The sequence below is a fragment of the Rhamphochromis longiceps genome, linkage group LG7, assembly GCF_057381845.1.
Source record: "Rhamphochromis longiceps isolate RC_006_pf linkage group LG7, R_longiceps_female_GT1.1, whole genome shotgun sequence".
NCBI lineage: Eukaryota > Metazoa > Chordata > Actinopteri > Cichliformes > Cichlidae > Rhamphochromis > Rhamphochromis longiceps.
The window spans coordinates 27,188,559-27,201,751 of record NC_140563.1 but is presented as its reverse complement, the minus strand read 5'-3'; the positions used below and the strand labels follow the sequence as shown (position 1 = coordinate 27,201,751).

The 13,193-nt window shown below is 39.0% G+C and overlaps 1 protein-coding gene across 1 annotated transcript; it reads right to left on the bottom strand.

The window, feature by feature from the left end:
• Positions 1 to 3,469: 3,469 nt before the first annotated feature.
• On the bottom strand, positions 3,470 to 12,941 carry LOC146665441 (G1/S-specific cyclin-D1-like). The gene is made up of 5 exons (XM_085413136.1): positions 12,385 to 12,941; positions 7,597 to 7,812; positions 6,973 to 7,132; positions 5,911 to 6,059; positions 3,470 to 4,867 (listed from the first exon to the last, which is right to left on the bottom strand). Exons 1-5 carry the CDS (start codon positions 12,586 to 12,588, stop codon positions 4,715 to 4,717), a joined length of 882 nt encoding a protein of 293 aa, XP_085269262.1. The 5' UTR covers positions 12,589 to 12,941; the 3' UTR covers positions 3,470 to 4,714.
• Between the last annotated feature and the right edge of the window lie 252 nt (positions 12,942 to 13,193).

Sequence of the window (13,193 nt, the reverse complement as noted above, 5' to 3'; positions counted from 1 at the left end):
CACACACAACGTGACTATAGGGTTTTTGTGTGTGGTTTTTTTTTCTTCTTTTATTTTTCTGCCAACTGGCAGAATGTTGTACTGTTGCATTTTGGGATTATTTTGCACACGCAAATTGTGTGAGAAAAAATAAATCAATTTGGAAGAAAACATTCCCTGTTCTCTGGACTAAAGAAGAAAAAGACCACCCAGCTTGTTAGTAGTGCTCACTTACTGCATCTCTGAGCTTTACTGTTTGTCAAACCTTTAGACATGGCAGCTTGCTCATTTGAAAAGGTACCATCAATTCTGAAAGGTATATACAAGCTTTAGAGCAACATACATTCTCTTACAGATCAGGGCCCGTATCCCTAAAGAATCTTTGTGCAAAAAGTGGCTCCTAGCGGCCAAATTCTAAGAAAATTCTCAGAGTCATGACGTTTTCTTAGAATTTCCCCTAAAAGTGACACGACAATCCCAGTTAATATAAAAGCTATTCCTCAAGATTCCTAGCGCTTAAAAGGGCTCCTAAGGCAAGATCTGCTAAGAGCAGGGAAGAGGACTTTTAGTGGCTTAGGAGTTCCCCTAAGCAGCTGCACAAAATGGCCAACAGAAGAGGCAGGAGAGATGTCCTGCAAACACTGGATGACAGGGAATTATTGAGATGCTACAGATTGGATCGTGCAGGAATCATGTTTGTGGTGGATCTCCTTAGAGATGCAATTACTTCACCAACTCGACGCCACAACGCTATTACACCGGAGACGAAAGTAATCACAACCCCGAGGTATTTGGCAACCGGGAAAATGCAACAATGCAGCAGTGATGACTTGGGTCTGCAATCACAGACATTGCTAAAAGCTGAGCCGTGTTACCCTTGTTAAGACCACACTGGACTTGTAACGTTGTGATTTCTACTTCATTAAGGACAGCCTCTTGAGATAGGCAATCTTGTTTTCAACGGGGTCCATATGGGAGTGAAAGTACAAAATATGCCAGCTAGGATATTTATATGAGCAAATAAGACACAAATCATTATTTGAACAGGGTGTAATGACTTTAAGTTTTCACATATTTTAGATTCTAATGGCTATAACCCCTACAGCTTACTATTCATTTTCCAGATATTTTCTTGAATGTGAAATATTATTTACAATTACAGTCAGCATAAGATTAGAGTGTATAATATGTTTATTGATTTGAGGGTACATCCTTTGCTCATTATCACCAAAAGCTCATTTCCATCAAACTTGTAGGATCAACCAATCACGGCTTTTGAAATGATGACTCATACCTAGCAACGGGGTCAACCACACCTCCTCACTAAGATAGGATTTTCCATCCATTCCTTGCTCAGAGTTCACTGAAAATGTTCTGGAATCACTTCTAAGCTAAAACTCCTGGCAAGGAATTTTTAGGTTAAGTTAGGAGCTCTCTGAGAGGATTCTCAGAATCTTTAGGGATACGGGCCCAGATCTTTTTCACTGAAGACGTTATTTTAGCAAGATAATCCTAAACTGTACACTGCATCTATTATAACAGCATTGCTTCATACTCTTGGTGATGAAGACTTGCCCCAACCTATTTTTAAGATGTGTGGACAATATCTTTATAAATATATTTCTCAGTTTTAACATTTCATATCTTTGGGTTTAATAGATTTATAAATTGTTGCATTCTGTTTTTACTTACATTATACTCAGTCTCTCAGCCTTTTGCAGCAGTTTGACCAGGACGGACATCACATTAGCAGTTCACATCCTAGACGTTTCTTGCTCAGGCAAATGTGAGTTATGGCTAAATTGTCCTTTTTCTTCTGAGCTTTAAACCAAATGAAATCTCCCAGAAGTTTCTGAGTCTCACCCATGATAAAAACTCCAAATATTAAGCAATGGTGCTTTAATTATTATTATTATTGGTCCTGTGGTTTAGGACACATTGGACCATTCTTTTGAAAAGGAAAGGAAATGATAATAATTTGCTAATAACATCTGAGTCTATTTGTTACAGAAAAGCGTAGATTCAAAAGGTCTGATTATAGTAAAATGGTTCAACCACAAATGTGTCAACCTACTGAAGACATCAAATATATAAAAGCAAAGCGCTTTACATTGTAGCCACAGCTGCCCTGGGGCGCACTGACAGAGGCGAGGCTGCCGGACACTGGCGCCACCGGGCCCTCTGACCACCACCAGTAGGCAAACATGGGGTTAGTATCTGACCTGCTCTGCCACCTGAGCTACAGCCACCCCTTCTTAATGGGGTTGGGACCATCAATTGTGTTGTGTAAAAGTCAGGATGGTGCACAGCTGACAGCCCTATTTGACAACTGTTAGAATTCATATTATGGCAAGAACCAAACAGCTAAGTAAAGAGAAATGACAGTCCATCATTACTTTAACCTCCTAGGACCTGGCGTCCACATATGTGGACATCACATTTTGGGATGTCTAAACCAAAATACTAAATTTTGCTCTACAAGGGCCTGATATCCACTTACGAGGACATTATACTGCCACTGTTCTATCAAAATTTAAAATGAATGCCCTCATTTGTGGATCTCATTTTTCTCAGGAACAAAATTCCGGTAAGAAAAATTGTTAAACTTTGAATGGGTCCCCAAGTGCAGTCGCAAAAACCATCAAGTGCTACGAAGAAACTGGCTCACATGTGTACCGCCCCAGTCACCTCTGCTGCTGAGGATGAAGCAGCAGAGGTGACTGGGGTCAGTCACCTTCAGAAATCATTACAGCACCTCAGATTAGAGCCCAGATAAATGCCACACAGAGTTCCAGTAGCAGACACATCTCTACATCAATTGTTCAGAGGAGACTGTGTTAATCAGGCCTTTATGGTCAAATAGCTGCTAAGAAACTGCTACTAGTAGATAAAATAAAAATTGAAATGCAATATTTTCCTTTGATGGAATGAAAACCAGAAATGTTCTGTGGCATACTGCTGGAAAAACCATCCAATGCCCTGGATAGTTTTTATTATTAGTTTAACTATAATTTGGCACTTAGTTTTTTTCCCCAACCGTATCATCTGCTGTAATTGCGTTTGCATGAAATTTCATTCAAAAACCATTAAGTGACTTTTTTTGTTTTTAAGCTTGTGGATGTTTGCGTCTCTCTAATGTTTGTGTGTTAGCCCTAGCAACCCATCATGGGTTTGCCAGAGTTTTCAGTGTCATTGCTCTTTAGCCAAATCGTCATCATGAGACCTTATGGACATTTAACCTGTTCCAGTAGAAGTCATGTTCAATTTTTGATTAAAAGTTGGCTGGTTTTGCTTCTATAGTCTTCCTATTTAAAGCCTATGCTTCAAGTTGTTTTAGTCTCTGCTCTCCATTAGAACCGCAAATCTACTTTTGCAATAGGTAGCGCTGACCTGCAGCCACAGCAAACGGGATAATGTGCGTTTCAATGGAACCAAAGCACGTTTTACCAGAAAATTTCACCCCCCAAAGAAAATCTGGTACCTTTCTACATTTCTGTAGAAGAACAGACAGGTTTATTTGAATGAAAAAAATAAAAAATCCCTGGGACTTTGCTCATCCTTTGGCTTCAGAGCTAGTCGTGCATTCAACATCACATTATAACATTAGTGGAGTTAGCCATCTATATTGGTATACCAGAGATACAAAATCAACACCAATTTTGCACCAAGTCATGAGATCATTTTACAGTAGATATAGTATATTTTATTAGCCAAATACAATGGGGGGGATTTTAGGCCTTGACTCAAGAAAATCAGTGTTCACATGGAATTAAAGCTGAACAATAACTTCATTAGTCATGTCTTAAAGCAAATAACTAAAGATCATATTGTAAACTACTGGTATTTACCACTTAGGTGGCCATCAAAGGATTGCCCTGTAATAAACTCGTATTACATCTTATTCAGAATTATTATTTGTATGAGTTTATCAGACTGTCAGAGATACATGTGGATACCTTACGTTTAAAACCTGAATGTCGAAGTCATTTCTCATATTACTCTACTTAAAATACACTCACATTTAGACAACCTCTCTAAATTCACCTACTGAATTCAACAAGAGAGACCCATGACATCAAATTACTGTATAATGCAGTAAAAAGACCTTAATAAATAACATGTAATGTGAAGGAAATATTGTAATTTGAAATAGAAACAGTCTGAAAAAAAGCCATGAAAACTAATTTCCACACATATTTAAAAGGATGTTTCATTTATATAAACAGACTGATTTACAGAGGTGCCTCGATGTGTTTTTCTTAAAATTTGGATACATTTGAGCTTCATAGCCGTTTAAAAGAAATAATTAGTGTTAGCCCCTAAAGCTCAAATTCTTTACTTTGCCAGGAGGTGCGAGTTCAAAAAGGCCCTGTAGGCCTTTGTGGATCCATCTTGAATTTACTCAGTGCTTACAAGCCCAGGTCTTAAAGGGAAATATTCACCCCGGTTGAACACCTACCTGCCTGCATTCATCAACACACTGTTTGTAACACATTACTTTTTCAGCCTTTTCACCTGCATTAGCATAATTCCAGTTCTGCAAATAACGCCATCTGCTGAGAATCTCGCTATGGTTGTTGCCACAGTTCATACTGACTTCACATGAACAGCTGTGACAGACTGTTGAGTCCAGTTACTTATAAATGCTCCATGACGTGCATATTTTTATGCGTATTATACGATCATCAAATTCATCTGTTTCTGTTTCTTCATCCAGCAGCGTTACTGCTAGAGCTCAGATGTTAATGTCTCGTACATCTGTGGGCGTCGCTGAGTGGTCCTCTCCCATTTTCTTAGTTTCCATGGCAAATGAGTGCTGCTGCTGCGCCTGTCTGAGGCTGGTTTCCAGCAAAGACTCGATCTGTTCCTGACATGCTCTCAAACAATCCTGAAAAGTGAGAGTTCAGAGTAATTTATATACAATTTATACAGTAATACATAATTTAAAAAGATAAGGTCTCAGCTTAGGCTTACAGTCACAATAAACAGTGGTCAAAGACTGAGAACCTACATAAAAACAGACTACCATGACCTGGATGATTGCTAAGGAGCCTGGAAAGAAAGTGATTGGAGTCCTCCCACTTTCTTTCCAGGGTCCTTAGTTTGGAGATTCAAATCTATATGCAACAGCTGACGACGTGTAGAAGAGTGTGTGTCATCCATGTGCGATACTGTTTACTGTGTGTAAATGAGAGCAGTGTCTGAAACTGAGAAAAATATACCAGGGCTGCTGTCTCATATCCTGCAGTTAGAAAACTTTGCTGTGAGGGCGTCTTTGAACAAATGTTATGTGCAGGGTTGCGCTGCAAGTGACGGTGCAGCTGCTGTGATGGCCGATGGAGAAGCAGCCACATTTCCCAGTAAAGAGAACCCAACCTGATCGTTATTTACTGCATCACTCACATCAAACACTTGTGGTCCAAGATGCCATTTAAAAAAACAGAAGAAGAAAAGAAAAAACAAACCCTTCCAATATTAATTGCCTTGAGGCAGCTATTGTTGTGAATTGGTGCTATATAAATAAAACTAAATCAACTAACACAAAACTTGACTGTTGATATCAGTAAATGGAACGCAATGACTCCCTGTATGGACTCATCTCATGACCATTTCTATTGTTGTGTTTGAAGAGGGATTCATTAGACTGGAAATACTGGATAAGTTAACAAACCTGAACGTATTATAAACAGTCCAACACAGTCCCATTAATAGCTGCGTTTTGACAAACATAATAGCATCTGTTGGGTTCCTCAGGATCCTTCTCCCTCTCTTCGACACCCTGTTAAATTCAATTCTGCTCTTTTTTCCAGTAAATCAACAGTATTAGTGCGGAGCAGGACTAATTACACACTCGTTCTGCTAACATCTTTCCTCTAATGTGACTAAGTGAATGTAATGTGTACCAGTCATGCTGTGAACAGATGTACCCACCGGGTCACTTTTGATGGTCTGAGCCAGCTGTTCTGTCAGTTTTTGAGACATCATGGTGTTACCCACCATTCTCATCTGTAAGCCCTCTACCGCTGCCACCATGCTGCCTGCTGCCACCATGGATGGGGGGCTGGCTATGAATTTGACATCTGGAGAGAATCAAAGGAACTTAATGTAAATTTGTTAGTTTTTAAATGGGGATTAATAACAAACAAAACAAAACATTCAAAACCATAAAAAATACAGATGCTTGAGGTGAATTTCTGTTCTGTGTTAAACAGGAGCATGCATTGATGGCAATGTGTTTCATATATGAAGATGCTTTAATAAAAGCAAGAAATTAAGATGAAGTTATAGGGGCTTTAAAGGTTTAGGAAAACCCAAAGATTGCGTACAGGACTAGTTAAAGCAGACAAGCCATAATCACAGCAGATCAGCTGACCCCAATCCCATCAATCATCATTTAACAGCTCAGCTGATGCCTTTCTACACATTGTTTTCTTCTTTCTTTCGACACAAAGTCCACACAAACTAGTTGCTTTGGCCTGCCCACATTACAGACATGGAAGCAGCTCCTCCTTTTATGCCCTCTCTCAAACAATGCCATAACTGTTTTTAACCATCCAGCCTCACTCAAAATAACTAAGGCCCAAGCCAGGGTTAAAAACCATGAAACCTTCTGTGAGGTGACAGTGCGAACCACGACAACAGTTTCACCAGGGAAGGTTGAGTCAGACAGCAGGGTTGAGCTGGTCTGGCATCTACCAGCTCTACGGATGGAGACTGCAACCTGATTTGTGCTCCAAAGCACTGCACATTATAGTAGTCAGACAGCAGTGGATCCATTGTCTATTTATGCATCAAATATGAGCAATTAGGAATAAGTGAATTGTTATGCAATTTAGTAGAGAAAACTATGAAGTTGGGTGTTTAAAAGTACATCAGTTATTTGTTGGCATGTACTAACCCAGTGAGTCAGTCTTATTACCACACTCTGCTCAAGAGAAATTTCAACCACAATATATAAAGACAGCGATGCATGTGATGTAGCCTCATGCATACCTGTGGCACACAGTGCAACAAAGGTCTGAGCGTGCTTCCTCAGTATCGACTTGTTCTCTTTGTTGACAGGCAGCTGAGACAGGAAGTGGTCGATGAAATCAAGAGGGGTGGGTGAAGCCAGGTCCCACTTCAGCTTATTCAAAACCAGCAGCTCCATCTGCTGTGAGTGGGTGAAAACAAAGATGGACAGAAGGCCAGGTTCAAAGTGGGATTTGACACAGACAGACGGAGGGATTAACAGATATCTTATGGTCACTTTTGGGAGATTTGGGGCTTAAAAGTAACACTGTAAGAAAAGGGGTGGGACAATGAGACACTACAATAACTGTGCTGATATTTAGAGATAAAAGACCTCATATGTTGGTGGAAAAATAGTGAAATTAATTAATTAATTTATTTAAATGCAAGGTGGAAAATGTTAGGAGGTTACTAGAACTATTACAAGTCATTCTCTGGGACTATACATTCTACAGCATCTGGGCATTAGCTACTGAGATATCTTGTTTTGAGACAGACATCCCTGCAGGATGGATGTTACATGAAAAAAAAAAAAAAGTCCTCAGAATCTTAGCTTCAAAACAGAGAGAGCACTTTAATGAAATAGTTTACTTCAGAATGCCATACCAGCAACTGAGAAGGTGTGACTGAATTATCAGTGTAGATGCAGAGTTTCTCCGCAGTCAGTGGGATTGTCTCCTTTAGTTTAGATGCCAGGAACATGCAGGCAGCTCCCAACAGCTGCAGATGGTTCTTCTTCGTGGGTTCCACTGACAAGATGCGATCCATGTAGTTCATAGCTAAGGGGAAAACCTCCTCCTCACATTTCTGCTCCTCGCACACCTGTAGCAACAGTCAGTGAATACCACCATTAAATACTGTCTAGTAGAGCTGGGCGATATGAGATTTTTTCATATCACGATATGTTTTTTTCATTTCAGGCGATAACGATATCTATCACGATATAAGCCAAATAACTATATTTGTAAGATTTAAATGTGCCGTTGCTCACAAGTAAAATGTGAAATAATCAGCAGCTTGTTTTTATTTAAATATTTATTTCCCATAATAAGTTCAACAGGGTAGATGTACTTAAGGAACATGAGACTTTCAGATAAATAAAGGCAAATATTGCAAACTACACAAAAGGCAGCCGCTAAAGCGTTTAAGTTTCAAAATAGAACAAACGAAACAGACTAAATTGTCAATTCCACTTAGAAACAAAATATTAATTCTAAAAACAAATCTTAGTTTGTTTTACAGAAGAACAGACAAAACTGACTAACTTTTGTCAATATCAAATAAACTGAGAACTAAAAGGAAATTCTCAATCTCTCCTTGTTGTATAGCTTAACTTTTCAAACAGTTTTAACAGTTACTTTAGTCTGACAAAAGCCGAATGACGAATTAGCGCTTCCAGTCAGAGACTGAGGCTACGTCCACACGTACACGGGTATTTTTGAAAACGGAGATTTTCCGTTTTCGTTTTAAAAAATAATCCCGTCCACACATAAAGGCAGAAATGAAGGAAAACGCTGCTATGAACATGCCAAAGCAGCAGGTGGCGCTAGATTCCTAACCGTGCAGAAATGTTGGCCAATCAGAAGTCTAGAAGCCTCGGTGGGAAAAAGTAAACAAAGCTGGGGCATAGAAGCAGAACCGAGTCGTATGTGTGGAGGGACAGTAACTGTGTGTATACGTAAGCATTTAAACACTGCAGAGAGTAGAATTAACAGTATTGTAGAAATTCATTTCACCGAAACAATAACGTGGCGCACAGTGTGACGCATTCACCAGTTTATTGTATTTCCAGACTTGCTTTCGGCACAATTTACAGTGCACGCTACTCTGTTTTTTGTCAGACTTGAAATAGCCGAAATACCTTCACACTACGGAACTTCTATGGATCTTCCGTTCGACAATCTCTCCGGCATTGGAACCATCATCTGTTTTCTCTTCGGTCACGCTCGGTTGATTTTTCTAGTCGGCACACTCATTTCCTCCATTATGCGCTGGCTCCATTACCCGCTGGCTGCTTCCCAAACAAACACACGTGCGGCTTGGCACTTGTGCTGTACGTAGCAAGTCACGCGACGTGACTGCGGCTGTGATTGGTTCGGCTCTGCGCTACTTAATTTGGATTGGCTGACCTTTTTTTTTTTTTTTTTTTTTTTTAAAGAGGACAAGAGCGGCGAGGTCTATCGCGATAGCTTAATTTCTCTATCGAGTAAAAGTTATATCGCGATACATATCGTTATCGTTCTATCGCCCAGCTCTACTGTCTAGTCGTTTTTAAAATGTTGTATTAGTTTAAGTCTCGGAGAAAACTCCCTAGAAATGTTACCAGATTCAAAATTTGAAGAAACAGAGTTCAGGTATTGGAAATGTGAGATATAAATGTATCCAAGTGATAACCTTTGGGGAAATATAGTCAACTTAGATGCATAATAATGGTCACTTGAGTCTGGCCCCAAAATGAACCCAGTCCCCATTTGGGCCTGTGTAAAAGTGCCCAACTTTACAGCATTAAAAACACATGTTTACAACCTGATACTCTAACAGATGTCCCGGCACAGGCAAGGGTAGCGGAAAGCCATTTGCTAGGAGTCACTGAACTGGACCTCTAAGTAGTGTTTGTGCTGTTTTAGGCTTTTGGGACACTTTAATGTAACTATCAAACTAATGATATAGTAATATTTTATAAAATACACATTTACGCTTCACTCTGTGGGAGTGAATTTCTAATATCTTATTAGCACTAACTAGCAGATATGTATGTAGGTCATCGTGGCAACTTGAAGGTGCATCTGCCTTGTTCAAATATGGCCCCTTTTGGCTTAAAAAAACAAAAACAAAAGGAGCGTGCGTGGGGGGGGGAGGATGACTACAGGCTAAATGCTACCATTGAGGTTTTACATTGAATGGCTTTTATACACAGTACCTGTATCTCTATCAGCAAGTGTCACTATTTTAATTCTCAGTGTACAAAGCTTTAAGGAATTCAGAGTTACAAATGATTCTGATACAAACCAATAGAGCGTGTCAAGTAACTGTTTTAAGAATAGACAGAAAAAGTCTTTGACTGCACAGTACAGTTTTTTCGAGTTGTAAAAAAAATTACTGGATTATAGAAACTCGCAGTTACTTAGATTAATAGATTTAACACAAAATACCTTTAGACACTGCTACTTTAAATTCAACGAGTATATTTTCCTCTTGAAACATCTTTAAAACTTTTTCAGTGCAAACACAATGTGTTTTACAGCCAGCATTGTCAAAGTGTGTAATCAGGGCCCAAGCACTAAAGTGCGAAGGCCCTAATGTATCTGCGACATTTGTTCTTGTTATTCGGGCAAAATAATTGTTTATAATAATTGAAAATAGCAATTTTGACATTTCCAGGTGTTGTAATTTTGCAAATTCCTCCTAGGGATTTATTAGATCTACTTCATATTTTGGCCTTATTAAACTGTAGAGCTTTTGAGTCTTCATTGCAGGGGGCGTCCATGACACCATGGCTAATTTTGATCATGTGCCATGAAAATTTCATTTGTTGTCGTTGACACATACATTATCCAATCCATACCAAACTTCTCATGCGTGATAAGGCTCCGGCTTGAACACATTCTAACTGTCAATACGATGAAGGCTTTCATGTCTTATGGTCCTCGTGCTGGAACACTGCAAACTGGCTCCGCGGCGCCATCTACAATATGTCCAGGTCATATTTTTCAAAAACAATAATTTAGTAATATAAAGTAAGATATTTTATGTAAAGCCTGAAAGAGGCTGACAGGATTAATTAATTTTGTCATCATTTTAACACAATTTCACAATCATTTAACCAGAATTCTAAGTGAATTCTCATTATCAACATGCATCTGGATCCATTTTTCTACTAATTTTGTTAATGTCATAAAAATTCCATATAAAATAAAATTGCAAAGATATGTCTATAATATGTCTTTAAGTCTTAATATATAGACATAAGTCATAATATAGACATGTCTATAATTATACTTAATATTAATATATATGATATTTAACAAAAGAAAATATTTAAAATTATTTAAAACTACCTTGTCCACACTAAATGTTTCTCATTACCATTTCACCTGCTCATAAAAAGCAAACTGATGAGCAGTACCACAATGCATCTCCTCAGACAGAAGATTCAAAACGGACACAAAGTCAGCTGCTCGCTCTTCTCTCGATTTGTGATATTCTTGTTAATCTTACTGAATCTTCTGCCTCTTACACTCCCTATTATCATTACACTCAATACTTCTTAAAATAGAACAACATTTTTTATAATTATAAATACATTTTAAAGCTTTAGCATGAAGCAGAATTAAAGGTTGTGTACCATACTAGCATTTTAGGTCATTAGCCCAGAGCATTTCATTACAGTTACTCATAATTCTCATTATCATGCACTCAAAATGGACATAAAGGTATCGAGAAGCCTTGATGCAGTGATGAGAGCCTGATTCATTTTAAAAGCAGTTAACAGATTGTGTTTAAAACATTTCATAAGTACTAAGACTTTATTTCTATATTACAGGTCTCTATACTGCTCTATATTAACTGTAATTACAGAGTATTTTACATGTTTAAGAGGTAGGAATTGTTTTTGACCAAGGTCATAAGAAAAAACAAAACAAAAAAAAAAACTCCCCAACAAATTGATAATGTTGAATGTATGAAGACTGACAGACAATCATCCCACAGCCAATGCCTGCAGCGTCCTCTGGTCGCCATTTCTGCGTCTTGGCTGAAATTCGGGCAAAGTACCCCCCAAAACACAGAATGATCCTGTTTTAACAGTAATAATAGCAACATTTGAAAAATTTATAAAAAAAAAAAGTTGACAAAAAAAAGACCCCGTACGATTTTAAAATTGGAAAATGTTATGACAGGAGAAAAATGTTACCCCACCACATCTTTTAGTGATATGCGTCTGTGATGACAAAAACAATGGCTGAACAACATGCACTGACAGGACAAGCTCAAGATTACAAAAACAAACAAAACAAAAAAAAAAAAAACAACCCGCATTTAACTCTGAGCATAAGCCAAGGAAATGCAACAAACGGTGGGTCGGTGTTAATGAACATTACCGGACAAATAGACTGAAGTTCTCCGCGAAGCCCCAACACAAAGGCAGCGCGTGGCCGCAGGACTGGCAACTCGCCACTAACATAGTTTTCAGCTTTCACGTCACGGAACTGTATGTAAAATCTATCGCACACACTCTGTGGGATAGAAAAATGACTATCAAGTGAAATGAGGTATCAATAATCGGTAATTGAAGCCACGTGACACGCAACAAAAACACAAACTTTAATGGAAAGTTGCAGAGCAGAGGAATTCTGAGTTCTGTGAATGCGGTTAACGTGTATCGGCTCAACTCACCTCTAACATCCAAGCAGCGACTATCCTCCTCATGTACGGAGATATCTCTCTCTGGACACATTTAAAGTAGTTAGGAGCGGGGAGGTACATGTCTTCTACCCGCAGAAGAGCGTGCAGGACCCGGTCAGTCAACAGGTTGGAGTCTCGGTAGGCTCTCGGTATAGGAGGCCCATCCCCCTCGCAGCACCACAGCTGAGGCTCCATGCCTTATTGCGTCCGTAGCACTGTGAGTCTGTACTTTTTAAGTCACTGATGTGATCGACTAAAGCTAACTACTTAGCTAGCAGCACAAAATTATTAGCCGCTACATACTTTGTTCACAAAACCGTCTAAATGCTCCAGTTTATTCATGTTTGTATGTTAATTTCAGTTTCCTGTTGGAATTAAATCTGTAAATAACTTAACCTTTTGATTTCCTCTACCAAGTTAGCTTATACCTTTTCGACGGTTTAAAAGTTACTTCCTTTTGTTGGACAAGACAGAACTACAGGACAAACCAGAACAGCAAGGCTTTCTCCACCGGCAGACTACATCCCTGTCCTGCTGCGCCCTTTTACTGGCACATTGTTCGGCGTCAAACAACGCGAGATAACGTACACTTCCGAGTATACACTTCACAATAAGACAGCAGTAACGGTCCTTTTCCTTACTATTGAAGATCACGTCAGTAGGCTGTTGGTTTACTCACGGAAATGCACTCTGACAAACATGACTGCTTTTGCGCTTAACTTAGGTAACTTTGCTCTCAACATAAACACGCGGAGAGAGAGAGAGAGAGGGAGAGAGTGTGTACTAACAATATGTCTAAA